At 42.2% G+C, this 18,005-nt stretch overlaps 1 protein-coding gene across 1 annotated transcript in view; it reads left to right on the top strand.

Moving 5' to 3' along the window:
- The window catches only part of kita (KIT proto-oncogene, receptor tyrosine kinase a), a 92,794-nt gene that overhangs the window by 25,183 nt on the left and 49,606 nt on the right, over window positions 1-18,005 (top strand). Inside the window, exons 3-4 of the mRNA XM_080187483.1 lie at window positions 2,112-2,402; window positions 11,866-12,002. Coding sequence (XP_080043609.1) covers window positions 2,112-2,402; window positions 11,866-12,002 — 428 coding nt within the window. The remainder of the gene's footprint in view (window positions 1-2,111; window positions 2,403-11,865; window positions 12,003-18,005) is intronic.

Raw genomic sequence — 18,005 nt, 5'->3', positions numbered from 1 at the left:
ATGGTTGTTTAGACAATTGAGTAACCTGTTCCTGCATTGTTCCCATGTCCTTTGATTCACTTCACCCCAAGAGCTATATCTAACCCCTGCTTCCTGTGATAATGAATTCCACACATTCATCACTCCCTGGGTGAAGAAATTTCTCCTCATTTCAGTCCTAAATGTTTATCCCATATCCTCAGACTGTGAGCCCTGGTTCTGGACTCCCCTGACACCAGGGAGATCCTTCCTGCATCTACCTTGTCTAGTCCAGTTAGAATTTTATAGGTTTCTATGCAATCTCCCCTCATTCTTCTAAATTCCAGCGAATATAATCTTAATCGACTCACTCCTTATTTGTCAGTCCCTCCATCCCAGAAACCAGCCAATGACAGGCTGTCTCTGCTGCCATGAAACACACGGCAGGTTGTGCAGAAAATCCCACCCAATGAGAACAGATATAAAGGTGAGAATCACACTCGATAGCAGAACTCCTCTACACCAATAACCCTTTTTTCTAAAGGATGGTGATGATTTGTGAACTGAAGTGTTCTTTTTCTGATAGTGCATGTCAGTTTATTTGAAAAAAAGCAGATTTCTTCAGGAGCAAATGGCCTCCATTTTATCAGAGTTTATTTATTAGGAAACTCGAGGACAGAAAAGAATTGACGAATCACTGTGTATTCTGTACTTTGATCAATGGCTGAGATGTTGCCAGACTTTGGCAAAGGAAATAGAAATCTGATGTCCTCATGTTCTGGTCTACATGTGACTCTTGACCAAAAGCAATGTGGTTGACTCCTAAATCCCTCTGAAATGGACTTCCAAGCCTCTCAGTTATATAAAACTGCTAAAAATTCTAACGGGAAGGAAACTGGATGAACCACCCAGCATTGCCTAGTTACTGAAAATGACAATGGCAAATTAAGCCCTGTTGACTTTGCAAAGTCCTCCTTGCTAACATTTGGGGGCTAGTGCCAACATTTGGAGTGATGTGTCACAGGCTGCTCAGTTATTCCGTATGTACACAAAATCATACCTTACAGGTAATGTTGCAGATACCACCATCACTGTTCCTGAGTATGTTCTGTCCCCTAGCAGAGGTTGTGGCACAGTAGTATACAGTCATGAGGGAGTTGTCCTGGGAGTGCTCAACATTGTCGCTGGACTCCATGAAATTTCATGGCAGCTGGGCAAACATGGGTAAAGGAACCTCCTGATGAGCACATGTATTGTCCCCCTCAGCGGTTGAATCAGTATTCCCCCATGTTGAACGTCACTTGGAGGGAGCACTAAGAATAGCAAGGGCACAGAATGTGCTCTGGGTGGAGGACTTCAGTCTCCATCTCCAAGAGTGACTTGGTAACACGACCACAGACTGAGCTGGCCAGGTTCTAAAAGACATATCTGCTAGACTGTGTGTCTGTGGTGGGTTGTGAAGGAACCAACAAGAAGGAAAAACAGACATGACCATCCTCACCAACCTGCCTGCTGCAGATGCATCAATTTGGGATGGGCAACAACTAGCAGCCAGAGAGTGATATTCATATCCATTGCTGCAACTTGAACACAAGTCAATATTTTGTGACACTAAAATGAAGCACATCAAGTAGGTGGATTGGCCATGCTAAATTGCCCCTTTATATCAATGGGACTAGCTACGGTAAATGCATAAAGTTATGGGTATAGGGGCTGGATGGGATTGTGGTCGGTGCAAACTCGATGGGCTGAATGGCTTCCTTGTGTACTATAGGACTCTATGTTTCTATAATTCTCCACTGTGGCCAAATTGCCACATAACATGACAAGCATATTGGACAACACCATGAGACATAATAGGACACATGGAAGAAAATGATATATGAAAATAAATCTTCTGACAACTTAAGCTCTGTGACGTATATATCCATTTCACTTCTTTTCAATCTACCCATTCTTGAAACGTTAATAATTTACTTCTGTAACCAGGAGCACTGATCACATCTTACCGATTAGTAATCTTTGCTTTGACAGCCACAGTTTATGATAACATTGTGAAAGTCATGAAACCTGAATGCTGATGCTATTGTAGCTTTATACATGTGAGCATTTTGAAACTCTGTTTTAAATTTAATATTTTCTATTTTTTTAAGATGCTGAGAATTTGTTTGTGGATCCAACGCTGCGGCAGAGGTTTGTTAGCGGAACAGAAGGGGCTAACGCTGTCATTTCCTGTCGAGTTACAACCCCAAAGATTGAAAACCTCAGATTGGAGAAAGTTACAGGAACACCTATGCCTAAAGACCTGACCTATACCCCTGATATCTACACTGGCATAATCATCAACAATCTGAAAAGACATTTTGAAGGGTATTATGTGTGCACAGCTGTATTCAATGGAATAGTGAAAAAATCACAAAAGTTTAAACTGCAGATAATACCAGGTAATTAAGACTTTAGACACATATATGTAGCATTAATGCAACAAGAAACAATCTAGAAATAAAAATTGCTAACTGGAGGCAGGCCAATTTCAATGGGTTGAGAATAGACTCAGATAAATTGGAGTCAAAATTTGGCAGGTAAAACTGTCAATGTGTACCTTTTAAAGAAGAAATGGTTCCGGTATGGTCCAAGCACATTCGCATAACGGAGGTCCCTGGATGACTAATGAGATTGAGAGTAGGGTGAACCATAAGAAGAGCTGTATATGATAGATTTCAGAATGCTAATGCAAGCAGAAACCAGGTTAAACATAGGAAGTTCAGAGGCCTAGGAAATTCCAAATGTTACAACTTTGTTGAGGGAAATGTGTGAGGACAGATCCAGCAACTACAGGTCAGTCTGTTTAACCTCAGTGAGTGGAAAGGTTTAAGAAACAATATTCCAGAACAAAGTTAACACTCACTTGTGGATTAATTAAGAAAATCAAGTCAGGAATTGTTAAAGGTTAATGTGTTTAACTAAATGGATTGAGTTTTACAATATAATAGAGAGGGTTAATGATGTCAGGATCATTTTTGCAGACTGAATAGGAGCAAAATGATTATACAATCTACATTTTACCTCGGCAGTGTAGAGCAAACTACACTGTGAGCAGCCACCACAGTAAAATAAATTGAAAGAAATACTCTTATATGCCAGAATTCTACCACCTCACCTGCCACGGAATCAGAATGGGTGAGGGGCGGACAACGGAAATATCCATTGACCTCAGGTGGAACTTTTGCAGTCTCATTCAAGTGAGGCTGTAAAATCCCTCCCATAATCACTGAGTGGAAATTGGAAGCAACATTGATTAAATTTTCCAATTCAGAGCACAAACAAGAAATGGCATCATTATAGTCATCAATGTCCTGGGTAGAACTGAAACAAGGGATGTGCACGTAGCCCACAAGCATATAGGCATAGTGAGGACGCGTGTGGGTACCAACAGAAACACTTCTATTTGGAGTATGAATGGAGCTAAAGAAATGATTCAATTTGAGAACATGTTGATCCAGGCAGAGAAGGGTGTTGGTGAATAGGGGCAAGTTGGGCAGAGGCGGAAGGATCTCAGACTGTCCTGGTGGGGTTGAAATTGTAGAGCGATTGGATGTCTATGATAAAAACGAGATGGTTAGAGATAGGAAATTGGAAACTATTAATGTAATGGATGATATCAGAAGCATCATGGAAGTCTGTTAAAACAATAGCAAGACACTAGTTAGACCACGTCTGGATACTGTGAAAAGTTTTGATCCACTTATCTAAGGAAGAATGTATTGATATTGGAGGCAGACCAGAGAAGGTTCACTAGGTTGACCCCGGGTATGGAGGAGAGGTTGAGTAGGTTGGACCTGTACTCATTAGAGTTTAGAAGAATGAGAGATTACCTTATTGAGACATATAAGGTTTGCAGGGACTTAATTGATAGGATAGATGCTGAGAGAGATTTTCCTCTTGTGGGAGAATCTAGGACCAGAAGTCCTCTTACACTCCAATAATAATGCAATCCCAAATTAGATTTCCGGTTTCATATGCGCAATTCTTAGCTAGTTGATATAAATTGTTATTGAAGGAATCTATACTCTTTCCCAGTCTTTGGGGATGTCTACTGAACGTTGCCCTTTCCATGATTGTATTCCTTCTAAGGCTGAAAGATATAGGAGTTTTTGATACAACATCTTCGTATGCTGCCAATTGTTTAAGGCCTGATTCACCATTATGTTGTCTGCACTACTGTCTGTGGTATAGAGATGGGCCTTGGCCTGTTCCTCGTTAGGCTTTTCTGCTAGTCTTGAAGCGATTCTATACTTGCAAAACCTACAATGCCATTTCTGGGCTTGATCTTGGCCTGCTGTGCATTTGAAACTCTCTGGTGAGGGTAAAGTGTTCACCATGGCTTTTCTTCATCCTAGCCTTTCTTTGAGTTCTGTTGATGTTTTTCTCATGTTGCCTCTTCCCTCACAATGGTTTTGCTTCCTGCTTTTTCAGTCACTGGCTGATTAGCTTGATGTTTTTTCCATTTTCCATTACCACCATCTGTTATCATTACTATAGGTCTTAGCTTAGGCTTTCCTTGGTCAGGATCAATAGAGACTGCTGGAGACAAAGCTGTTGGTAAACTTTACCTTTTATTAAACATTTCTCTAACTATATACAGATAATGTTTAGCCCGAGGCGTCATATAGAACTATTACTCGGCATGCTTTGTTTCCATGAGATCTTACATCATTAATGTTACAGATTGTTTTATTCACACATTTAACATGAACCATTTATACTACGAAAGAAGTGAATGTAGAAACGAAGGTGATTGAAGAGAAGTTTAGCAGTATACCAAGCAAAAAATTCATTGTAGTGGAGGCATAAAGTAATGAAGCTGAGGCCTTGGCTAAGAACATTTCATTAGAGTGGAAGGTATTGTGAATATATGGCAAGGGCTGAGATTAGAGAAGAGTTGGAGTCAGAACGAAATTAAGGGGAAAAAGGATTCAGAGGGGCGCTGGTGAAATTTGTAGTCTTTCAAGCTTGAAAGATAGAAAATAAATTTTTATAAAACGTTGGGTGGGGTGAAGGCTGAAATGAATGTGTGGACCAGAACAGGTTTGAGATAGAGTGAAGTGGTGCTGCAGTCATCTTACATTCTGTTTCTTTCCAAAACCCAGGAATTGTTCTCCTTTTGTACCAGCTCAAATCACGTTAGTGAACACTGACCAGGAATTGAACCATTGAATGTTATGCTCTTTAGGGTCTACAGTACAAAAATTCACACTGTGCATTGAATGGTCAAACTGATGAAAACATCAGATCTATGTGCAGGATTGGTTGGAGATTGATGATGAAAATAATAGACAAAGAATTTTATACAAATGTGTTCATTACTAAAATATCAAATTGCAAGCTTGGGTATGCAAAGTGTTATCACCTTAGACAGATTATGTGCGCCCAGGAATGAATGTTAGTGCCCTGTACTGACCAATTCTGTACAGAGCCTGAATATCTTGTTTAAGGGTATCCTGTGTGTATGTGTGCGAGTATGTGTGTGTGCACACTGCATTTCAATGTGTGTTTGTACATGTGTCAGGGTGGGAGGGAGGGAAAACACTTTACACGGAGTGTGACTGTGCTCTATGTGCGTGTGTGGGTGGCCAGTACAGACTGCATGTACCCTATGTGAGTGTGTGTATGTGTGCCCTGTGCAGTGTGTGTGTGCCTTGTGTATAGGTATCGAGGCGGGTAGGAAAGAAGAAGGAACATATTTTCAGTTATATACCTCCTTTTTAGGGCAGTAAAATTCCATCTAAGAAGTTTAGAAAGATGATTTTTCTGCTGCATATGTTCTGCAAGCGATTGTATAAAAAGAACTGCATCCAGTTATATCTAGCATTGTACAGATCAAACATGTTGATGCCACCAGACTTACATGAAACATTTAACATAGGTCTCCACTTCCTCTCTCACATTTTCCTAGTCTTTGTTTATTCTTCATGATCTTTGTGAGAAAAGTGCTACAATCCACCTTCTGAAACTGGTGATGGTAGACAGCAGGATAAATACAGTTATGGTCCTGTTATTTTTAACCTTCTCCCCTAAAGAGCATAACATTCAATGGTTCAATTCCTGGTCAGTGTTCACTAACATGATTTGAGCTGGTACAGAAGGAGACAATTCCTGGGTTTTGGAACCTCCTGCTCCACCAGGCAATTTGTGCTACAAGTTATATGCCAGATGGAGTCACAGTTAGCTCAGTGTCAAATTATTGCTTGCTCTCCACTTCTTCTGATGTCTTTTGTTGGTTAGTAGCTTATTTAGGCTTGAACTTATGCAACTGAGGACATGCAGAAAATAAGTTGTTTATTGAGTCCCATAGCCAGACAGAAAGCACAGGATCATTTCCGATTCCATTTGTAGTCTGGAACAGAGACTTGCAAGGGCATCAATTTGTCCCTGGGCCATTTGTTGAATGCTTCTTTTACCCAAATGGAATGTGTTGATAATGGAGCTGGCGCGAAAAAAATCACAGGATCTGAGCTTCATCCCATGCCGGCTTCTGGTTGTAATTCACAACTCTGTTGTTGTTGCATTTTAAGGTCATCTCACCCATCAGTTACTTATTCTACTGCATGGCTTCTCATCATTATTCTCTACCTAAGTTAAACTATGGGAAACATTGTTTTTAACAGAGAGTTGCCTGAGATGTTCTTGGTGGAAGTGACGTTGGAGAGAAATAGCATTTGAGATTGTTGTGTCATGCAGTGCCAGGCATAGGGTAGAGAGATCCAGAAATCATTTTGTGAAGATGAGAATATGTTAACAAGAAAACCCAAGCTTGTAACACGGAAAAAACAAACTCATAAGATGCTACACTCTATCCACTTTCCTGTATGCCTCAGAAACTTGGACAATAAATAAAAATTTGTGCAATAAATGTGGGCTGGGATTTTCTGGCTCCATTGCAGTGTATCCCTCCATGGCAGATGTATGAGCAAACCAAAAGACCATTGACTTTGATGGGACCAGAAGATCCTGCCCATGGATGCTGAGACATCTGTTCAAAATTCTATGTGCAGTGTATAAGACCAAGAAAGAGGTGCTGGAAATAGCAAGAGTAAGAAGAACTCTAAAAAGTGGCATCCAGAAAATAAAATGTCAGTATTTTGGCCATTTGATCCGAGAGAAATGCTGTAGAGGTCTTTTCTAGAGGAACAACAAGAGGGCTAAACCTCGGCAGAGTTGGATAATGAACATGACAGAGTGGTTGCAGATGGTCTATTGTGGATGTGTGAGGATAGCACAGGACAGACGAGAGTGACCTATCATGATGGCAGATCTACAAGTAACAACACAAAAGCATTGTCAGGCAAAGATGAGATGCAGTTCTGGGATATCTACTCATGAGTTTGTAGGATACACATTTACAAGATCCCGAGCAGGGGTTGGAATTGGTTGAGTACTCGCATGTTGTGGTATAATATTACTGACTCTAGTCTGCTTCTCGTTTGCTTATGAAATTTCCTTTGGCATCCAGTGTGGGTAACTGAATTGCACTGTATCTTTTGAGATAGACAAGGCTTTCTGATTTGGCCTTGGCTTCTTTACAGTGTTGCATAATTGACGGGTCTCAGTTAAAAATGGGTTTCACTTAGAATCCCGAAGATGGATCGAGAATCCCAAAGGTTGTGTTGCCTGCCTGGTGCTCGGGTCCAGGATATCTCATCTGGGCTGCACAGAAATTTGGAGTGGGAGGGTAAGAACCGAGGTGTCATGGTCCACATAGGTGCCAATGACATAGGTAGAACAGGAACAAAGGATCTGCAGAGGGAATATGAAAAGCTAAGAGCCAAATTAAAAAGCAGAACCAACAAGGCGGTAATCTCTGGATTACTACCTGAGCCACGAGCGAATTGGTGCAGGGTCAATAAGATTAAGGAGGTGAATGCATGGCTCAAAGATTGGTGTGGGAGGAATGGGTTTGAATTCATGGGACATTGGCACCAGTATTGGGGAAGATGGGACCTGTTCAGATGGGATGTTCTTCATCTGAATCGTGCTGGGACCAGAGTCCTGGCGAATCGTATAACTAGGGCTGTAGATAGGGTTTTAAACGAAATAGTTGGGGGGGAGGGTTCAGGGGTATGGGGAATTACAAAATCAAAGGTAAAGGAGAGGGTACGAGTGCAGGTTAACGATGAGGACATTCAACTAGTTAAAGGAGTCAAGGGCTCAGGAGAGGTGGCCTACTCTTGCTCCTATTTCTTATGTTCTTGTGTTCTTAAAATATATAGAATTTCCAACTGCCATTAACATTGGGCTATTTTTTTCCAAAAAGTATACTTCATTCATAAAATTTATAGAGGTGCATCACAGTTCAAATTTGAAATTACATAAAGCGCAGTACAGATTTGTTTCTTTCAATACAGTACATGAGGTACACGAGTACACTCTACTTTCATTACAGGTTATATTCACAATGTACATTTACATTTCATTTCAAACTTTCTGTGTTACATACAGTCTGAGAGGTTTTACACAGGTTCCTGTCCTGTAGCTCATTACGGTGTGAGGGTCTTAGGCCTTTGCTCATTGGGCCTTTGCAATGGTTGCCCCAAGCTTTAGTGTGCCTGTCAGCATTCGAATGTGACAGATCTTTGCGCTGCAAACTGAGCTCATATAATGCTGTGCTTATTTTTGCAAAAATGTACTTTATTTATAAAATATCTGACAGAACATTACAAAAATTTTAAAATGGTCATCACACAAGTGCAATTGTGGTGGTTTAAAAATTAAGCCTGTAGGCCTCAGAGGCTCAAACAAAGAGATTTATTCAAAAAATGTTAACCCTACAGCCTGCTATTTTACACTGCCTGTTTTATTCATTCATTTGTGGGACATGGGCGTTGCTGGCTGGCCAGCATTTATTGCCCATCCCTAGTTGCCCTTGAACTGAGGTTTGCTAGGTCGTTTCAGAGGGCAGTTGAGAGTCAACCACATTGCTATGGCTCTAGAGTCACATGCAGGCCAGGCCAGGTAAGGATGGCAAATTTCCTTCCCAAAAGGACATTTGTGAACCAGATGGGTTTTTCCGACAATCGACAATGGTTTCATGGCCATCAGTAGATTCTCAATTCTAGATTTTTTTCATTGAATTCAGATTCCACCATCTGCCATGGTGGGATTCGAACCCAGGTCCCCAAAACTTTGGCTGAGTTTCTGGATTAATAGACTAGCAATAATGTCACAAGGCCATCACCGCCAGGCAGACAGCTGATGTTGCATGATCGGTCTCTTAAAGTGCCTCTATTCCACTGCAAGGCTACAAGTGAGGAAACATTAGAAATACTATGAAAACACGTTTTCCTCCCCCTTTAAATCAAAGATCCATGACACAACAAACCGTGTAACATTAACAATTAATGAACTGTCAATAGGTTAGATGTTTCGTAGGCTGTCCCTCGCTGTGTGGTGAACCTCAGACATTGGTGGGAGCATAACATTCCACCACCGGCCAGTGGCAGGCCCCCACTGCCACGGAAAAATATGGCATGGGGGAGGCGACGGAAGATCCTGTCCGTTATGTTTTTTTTAAATTTCTTGATTGCTGAAACCTCTAGTGTCTTTGGTTGGGGTTGGATGCTCTGTGGTTGTCTTAAGCGGAGTTGAAGTAGTGTTCCAAAGTTGTGTAGTGTTCTGAGGTTGATGTTAACATGACAACAGGAAGATATGTTACACTGCCTATTTGCCTGTGCAAACGGCCAGTGATATCATCAGATAATGTCATGTCAACTGTCTCTTAAAGTGCCCCTGTTTCACTGCAAGGTACTTGTGAGGATACATTAGAAATACCACGATACACAAAAGCAATAATATCCAGGTTTTCTACATACATCATATTTGCACTCTGAGGTGCTTCTGTACAGACAAAGAAACATCACAGATATTTCAAAATGGTCATAATACTATCCTGTACCATACTAAGAAACAGAAATAAGTGAATTGAAACATGAGCCCACAGATTATATAACCTGATTGTTCACATTTCCCTGTTACAGTGTAACTTTTGCTGTTCAGTCATAACTTTGCATGCTTTGGAGAAAATACAATTTTTTGTCTTCCATTGTCACCCTGAACTGATACTTGCTGGGTCAGTGAGGGTGGAAAGTGCTTCTTCACAATCAGTGTCCTGAGGTCAGATGTAAAATAAGTAGCCTCAAACTGGTTAAACATTTTAAACTTACAAAATCATCCTGTCCAGGTTTGTTGCCTCTCAGTAACATCGTAATTAACATAGATTTCAGTCTTGTCTAAGAACATAAGAACATAAGAACATAAGAAATAGGAGCAGGAGTAGGCCATCTAGCCCTTCGAGCCTGCCCCGCCATTCAATAAGATCATGGCTGATCTGTCGTGGCTCAGTTCCACTTTCCCGCCCTCTCCCCATAACCCTTAATCCCCTCTCTTATCAAGAACCCATCAACCTGCTTCTTAAAAATATTTAGCGAGGCAGCCTCCACCACTTCAACGGGCAGAGAATTCCAGAGATTCACCACCCTTTGAGTGAAGAAGTTCCTCCTCAACTCCGTTCTAAACCGCCTCCCCTTTATCTTGAGGCTGTGCCCCCTAGTCCTACTGTCTTTTTTGAGCGGGAAGAGTCTCTCCACCTCTATCCTATCCATCCCATTCATCATCTTATACGTCTCAATGAGCATCATGTCATTTGCCAAAACTACCCAGCCCTTCCTGCCAGCAGGATCTTCTGATCCCACTGATGGCAACCTCTCACAGCGAATTCCCCATCAGTGGAGGGCGTGGGGCACACAAAACCTTGTAGACATTGGCGGGACCATAAGCAGCAAGCCCCTTCTGCTGCAGGATAATACGGCACAGGGGTGACAGAAAATCCATTCTTTTTTTTAATATACAATTTCTTCCTGATAATTTAACTTCATGACCTTGAAGCATTATGATCTCGGCTGTACTGGGACAATACCAACAGAGTGGGATTCCCAAACAAACTAAAACCAAAGACACAAACCACCCATTCCTAGCCTCATCATTTTCACAGGGAGGGCGAGCAGGCTGTTCATCCAAATGATCACACCTCTGGTAGTAGCACTCCTTCACTATGGAGACCAACATGCTAGCCTAGAATGTGCTCAGCTTCACAATGAACTTTATGTCACAACCTCCAGACTCAGTTTTGGGGGTACCACTAGCAATTTAGCTAAGCTAAGTTTGTAATATTAAAGAGACATTTCAGTTGTGATTTCTTTTTTTCTTTTTTTCACATTAGTGAGTGATATAACATTTTAGAAAAGCAACATTTGTGGAAGATTGCAGGTTTGACCTATGGGATATGATTTGGGGAGGACCCCTCTGTGTGAAAAAAACTGTTGCTGCCTTGTGGGAAGGACAAAAAGAAATATATATTTTTTGCCGATATGTAGACATTTCTTTGTCTGAGAAGAGTGTGTGAAACACAGTATTTCATTAAACCCTACAAAATCCCTGTCGGAAGGAAACACAATTTCTGTCACGCATATCTGCACAATGCTGAGTGGAGGAAGTTAGCTCTCTTGTGAATTTTTCAGTTAAATCAGCACAATTTATTACGGAATATGCAGGCTTTTGATATTTTCAGCCTTAAACGTTAATGTCACATTTAAGGTGCAAAATGTATTTTTCAGCAAGTATTTTTGAATAATTAAAATAAATATTTAATTCCATCAGTTAAATAAATATTTAATTGCATGATCCAAAAGGTGAAGACTCACAATGTTTTGCAAATTCAAGTACAAAGTGCTTTCTGTTGGTTCCCAGTGGAATGTACATTTACTGCTTTGGAGCAGAAAGAGGCAGTTACTGGTGCATTATTCTATGTCAGCAAGAATAACTCGTAAATAAAGTGTTCATGTAATGTTTTAGTTCCCAGGAGAGCCCCAGAAATCACCGTGCAGATAAATAAGGAATTGCTGAAAGAAGGAGAGAAGTTTCAGGTGGCGTGCATAATCAAAAATATAAACCATGCAGTAACTGTGAATTGGATTCATCCACAAAACTCAGTAAGTACTTTAACATTTCCCTGTGATGAAAACAGAAAGTATTGGAAAAACCCAGTAGATCTGGCAGCATTCATGGAACGAAGGAAAAAACAAAATTCATGGCATGCCTCACAGCACCAGGAAACCGGGTTCAATTCCAGCCTTCGTTAACTGTCTGTGTAGAGTTTGTACATTCTCCCTGTGTCTGCGTGGGTTTCCTCCCGTCATCCAAAGATATGTAGTTAGGTGGATTGGCCATGCTAAATTGCCCCTTAGTATCCAAAGATGTGTAGGTTAGGGGGATTAGCTATGGTAAATGCTCAGGTTAGGGGGATAGGGCAGAGAAGAAACTCTGGGTGGGATGATATTTTGGAGAGTCGTTGCAGACTCAATGGGCCAGGTGGCCTCTTTCTGTACTGTAGGGATTCTATAGTTCTGTGGTTCATTCCCTGAGTCTCGCTTGTGAAATAACATTGTTGCTGCCCATGCTGATGACCTCCCATTCCATGCACATGGGAACCAGACTTGTTGTGTGAAGTCACAGGAGTGGTGGGGATGAGTATCCTGGCCAGTTCTCTCACACAACTCTGGTCATGTTGTGCATCAGTGACTTGCATTTTGGTTCAGCTCCCGGACCAGCAGTGGTGGGGAACCACGCTTTGAAAGCACTGGGTCAGACCGCATCTGGAGTACAATGTACAGCTCTGGGCACTATATATCTTTGAAAGACCTTGGTAGGTGTGCAGCTCAGATACCAGAATATTTCCAGGGCTCTGATTAGGAGAAAAGATGATATAAACTCAACTTTTCTCTGGAATAAAAAAAAATTAATCGATGTTATGATTGAAGTTATTGGGATTTTGAATGAAGTTGATAAGCTAGATAGAGAGAAACTTTTTCCTCTGGTTGGGATATCGAGCACAAGGACTCATGACCTGAAACTCACAGCATTCAGGAGAGACATTAGAAAAAACTTCCGCACACAAAAGAGCTGTAGAAACATGGGACTGTCCAAGAAAAATAAACTGCAGATGCTAGCTCTGTTCACAGTTTTAAATTTGAAATTAAGAGATTTTTACTCAGCAAAGATATTAAAGGATATGGAGGCAAGGCAGTACAGATCAGCCATGATCTCATTGAATAGTGGAACAGCCTCAAGATATGGAATAGCTTTTCCAATGTATTAATAACACAAACAGCTAAAACCTTATTTGTTACTGTGTACATGAATTGTTAAAAACCCCAGCCCTTCTCAAATCAATTATTCCCTGTGGTGACGATGTATTGATGTAAAAATAAATGATATGTGGAAAAGTGGTAAAAATGTGTTGCTCAACTGGGAACATAACAAGCCTGGCTAAATGAGATGCAGATTAATGTTACAAATCGGTTGCAAAACTGTTGAGTGAGATATATGCTCACTACACCCTTGTGAAATTGGGAGAGATTCATCTAAAACTTTTTAAAATTCTTCCATTTCTTTCTTGCAGAATTGAGGTATAAACAACTATCTTGAGTAGAATTTGTTACAGATCTGCATGATGGGCCTTTGCAAGTGTGGAAAAGCAGATTATCACAGATTAGTAATACAGACTGTAAACATGAAGTCAAGGAGCTAGTTTGGGGAGGGGACGGAGAGCACTGGATGGTCATGTGAATAAAATCGCATGTATTTGACTCATTGATGTCTTTACTCGGTCTCTTTCATTCTGCTGCACTGTGGTGGTTTTGACCACAGTTAGAAGTGCAAAGTAAAGAAGGCAGCAATGGAATTGCTGAGCTGAACTCAGAGATGAGCCACTATTTTAACCCACTTGTCTGGTTTATGTGTTGGATTACCTCTTTATACCATGCCTAATACTTTCTAATGACTTCAAAACAACTTATGCAACTGTTTTTATGCTTTTTCCACTCTTATGAACTTCCTGCACTTCCTTCCCACAATGTTATAATAATATTGCCTGAGAGCCTTAGGCAATATTATATAATTAGTCAATTATGACTTAATCTCATTCTTCTGGTGTCTGAGAACTATTCCTTCAATCTTTACTGTGTTGCCCTCATTCATGGCAACACATCCTTACTGGGTCAGGCTGATGCCCCTATTTTGCAAAGAAATGCCATCGTGCTATACTAATCATACCCTGTAGATAGACTAATAACATTTCATTATTACATTTAACTCCTCACTTGGACTAATTGCACAATCAACTTAAACCTCTGGCACAGCTAAGCTACTAGATTTTGATGAGGCAGTACAGTTTAAGTGAACATTTGTGCCCTAATAGAGCTCAGGTTGCTGTTCTTAACTGAAATAATGAGTAAGTTACAAATTGATCATATTGTTCCAATTCTCTAATGAGAACCAATACTTTAAAATCAAAATTAGAAACTGTTACCAACATAGCTGGTGCTAATGCTGGGCAAGTCAGGTTTCAGATTGAAATCCATCTTGGTTGATTGTAATTTTTTTTGTATTTATAGAAACATGGTGGGATAGCTACCGAACATAAAAGCACAGAACTCTGCTGATAACTTTAAAAACTTGAAGAATTTCAAATGTTTATTTCAAAGAAAAAATAAAATTTCAACATGCAAAATAAAAGATACACAGTTAGAAAAGATCTCCCAAGATAACGCCCCAAAAATGCCTTACGAAAGGTACACAAGAAACTAACTTTTTGGCAACAACCTTTATAGATTCTTAAATGCAAAAATCCAGGAAAATGTTCGCCAAATCTAAAAATTACCTTTCACTAGATGCAAAAATACATTCAACCACTTTTGATGTGATTTTTCCAAAGTCTGCTTCAAACAAAGTGCTCCACAAGTTGTTTTCTTAATTCACAACTTTCCTAGCTTTCCAGAAACTTCCAGTACAATAAAACCTGAGGTGAGATTCTCCCACAAAAATTCTAGGCGTTAAATTTGTGTAAAAACTGGACTAAATCTATTGGTTTTTTTTGAGCAGGATTTTGAAAATGAATCTCTTACACTTTGTGCATCACAGAGTGCTCTAGCGTGAATCACGGTAAAAGTGGGCAGGGCTTATTCCTGCAGGTGAGGCTGGCAGCATCACATTGAGCAGGCTACTCACATACGCCAATCTGTCAGCGCTAAAATCGGCAGCCCCAGACTGCCAGCCTCCCAATCGCTGGCCAGCTTGATCGCTAACCTGCCATGCGATGCTCTCATTTCTGGCCCTCCCATGCTTCCCCTGCGGCCCAGGTCACTGACCTCCCCCCCACCACCACCCCCCCCACCCAAAATGCCTAGTTAGCCTCAATACCCCTTGCCCCCAGCCTGCCCTTGATGTACCCCCCCTACCCAGAGCCTCGATCTCCCGATCACACCCTCCCTGCAGTCTTGACCCTCTCCTCACCCGGCAGCCCCAATCCTCCCAGCAGGCTGACCCACCCCCCCCCGCCTCCCCTTCCCCGCCTCCCCCCACCCATTAGCCCCCCTCATCCACTCCTTCCCTCCACCACCCACCTTGATAGTCAGTCCCGATTGCTGATCTCCCTCCCTCTATTACTCGGCCCGAGTGCAGAATGGCAGCAGGAATCCCCAATCCCCATTAACCGCCCCCAAAGGCCCCACCCCCATCAGACCATGCCCTTATTAAGCCCTGCCTCGTCACTGCCCTATGACAAGTGGGCAGTGCCAAGGTGCTGCCTGGGCATTGGCACTGTGCCCCTTGGGCAGTGCCAGGGGGCCCAGGCTGGCACTGCCAAGGTGGCAATGCCCAGGGGCACTCCCTCCAGTGCCTAATCCTCTGGGGGGGGCCTCAATAGTCCCCCTCCACTCCAGTGGGGTTGGGCCACCAGCTCCCTGCAAGTGGGGCCCTGTGCTAAACCCCACTGGAGTGAACCACTCCTGGTGGGGGGAGAGGGCAGGGAAGAGGCCAGACTTCAGTCCTGGCTTTGCTAATCATATTTTAAATACATGCAAATTAGCACCTATGTCTGGCGTGGAGCTGACAGTGCCGGAAATCTGGCTGCTGAAGACACGCGGAGGCCGAGGTGACTGGCAGGGAATCCACAAAATGTTCTTTGCTTGAATTCCCTGGCCCGCTGTGCTACAAAGGCAATGCTGCGGGCTGGGAGAATCACCCGAAACACCTTCACTTTCATTCCTTAGACGCCACAGACAACTTGACCCCAAAAAAAACTCTCCTTTGCTGAACCCAACATGCATACAGCTTTCAATACCTACACAGAATACGTGTGTAATACACAAAAAATATAAAATATAAACCTATCATCACAGAACCTCAAGTGAAATGCTGAAAGGATGACTTTGACATGATTTTACAATTTAAGATTTTATGGTTACAGCAAGGCTAAAATCACTATTGACTAAACACTATTTTTGTAGGCAAATTATACTTTGAACTTCAGAACCTGTGGTCTGACAGTAAGATTTCACAATCCACCCTTCTCTTGATGCATGCTTTATATTAAAATCAGTATGTATACATTATTAGATTATGAATAATAATGAGTTAATATATTTGTTTTGATCTTAGTCGAGAAATTAAACCAAGTAGGTTAATAATGCCAATGAAAAATCTGACCATGTTAACTACAAAAACAGAAATTGCTGGAAATTCTCAAGAGTTCTGGGGCAAGATGGAAAGGTGGCAGGACTGGAGGGTCTTAATGACATTACTGTTACTAGAGAGGCGGTGCTCGACAGACTGGAGGGGCTGATTGTGGACAAGTCCCCAGGACCGGATGGAATGCATCCGAGGGTTCTGAAAGAAATGGCGGAGGTGATAGTGGATGCCTTGGTGGTTATTTTCTAGACGTCGCTGGATTCCAGGGAAGTGCCGGATGATTGGAAAACGGCTAATGTTACGCCGTTGTTTAAGAAGGGTGCCAGGCAAAAGGCGGGGAATTATAGGCCAGTTAGTTTAACGTCTGTGGTAGGTAAAATGTTAGAATCTGTCATTAAGGAGGAAATTGCGAGGCATCTTGAAGGGAATTGCTTGATAGAGCAGACGCAGCACGGTTTCATTAAAGGGAAGTTGTGTCTGACAAATTTACTGGAGTTCTATGAGGATGTGTCTAGGGCGGTGGATAGAGGAGAGCTGGTGGATGTGGTCTTTCTAGATTTTCAGAAGGCGTTTGACAAAGTACCTCACAAGAGGTTATTGCAGAAGGTCGAGGGACATGGAGTTGGGGGTAGGGTGTTAGCGTGGATAGAGGATTGGTTGTCAAATAGGAGGCAGAGAGTGGGGGTCAACGGGTGCTATTCGGATTGGCGGATGGTGACTAGTGGAGTGCCCCAGGGGTCGGTGCTGGGGCCTCAGCTTTTTACCATTTATATAGATGATCTGGAGGAGGGAACCGAGTGTAGGGTGTCGAAATTTGCTGATGACACCAAGATTGGGGGAACGGCAAATTGTGCGGAGGGTGTGGAGAGTCTGCAGAAGGATCTAGATAGGCTGGGCGAATGGGCCAGGAACTGGCAAATGGAATTTAATGTTGGCAAGTGTGAGGTGGTCCACTTTGGTAGGAATAATGGTAGGAAGGATTATTACTTACGTGGCGAAAAACTGCAGCAGGCGACGGTGCAGAGGGACCTAGGGGTCCTTGTGCATGAGTCGCAAAAACCCAGCTTGCAGGTGCAGCAGGTGGTCAGGAAGGCGAATGGGATGCTGGCCTTCATAGCGAGGGGGATTGAATATAAAAGTAGGGAGGTCTTGCTGCAGCTGTATAGGGCATTGGTGAGGCCGCAGCTGGAGTACTGTGTGCAGTTTTGGGCGCCGCACCTGCGCAAAGATATTTTGGCCTTGGAGGGAGTGCAGAGGAGGTTTACTAGGCTGATACCGGAGTTGAGGGGGTTGAGCTATGAGGAGAGGCTGAATAAACTAGGCTTGTACTCGTCAGAGTTTAGAAGAATGAGGGGAGATCTCATTGAGATGTATAAGATGATGAATGGGATGGATAAGATAGAGGTGGAGAGACTCTTCCCGCTCAAAAAAGACAGTAGGACTAGGGGGCACAGCCTCAAGATAAA

The sequence above is a fragment of the Carcharhinus amblyrhynchos genome, chromosome 1, assembly GCF_965287045.1.
Source record: "Carcharhinus amblyrhynchos chromosome 1, sCarAmb.v2.hapA, whole genome shotgun sequence".
In the NCBI taxonomy this organism is placed as follows: Eukaryota; Metazoa; Chordata; class Chondrichthyes; order Carcharhiniformes; family Carcharhinidae; genus Carcharhinus; species Carcharhinus amblyrhynchos.
Note: the sequence above shows the minus strand (reverse complement) of the source record. Positions and strands in the feature narration are given on the sequence as shown.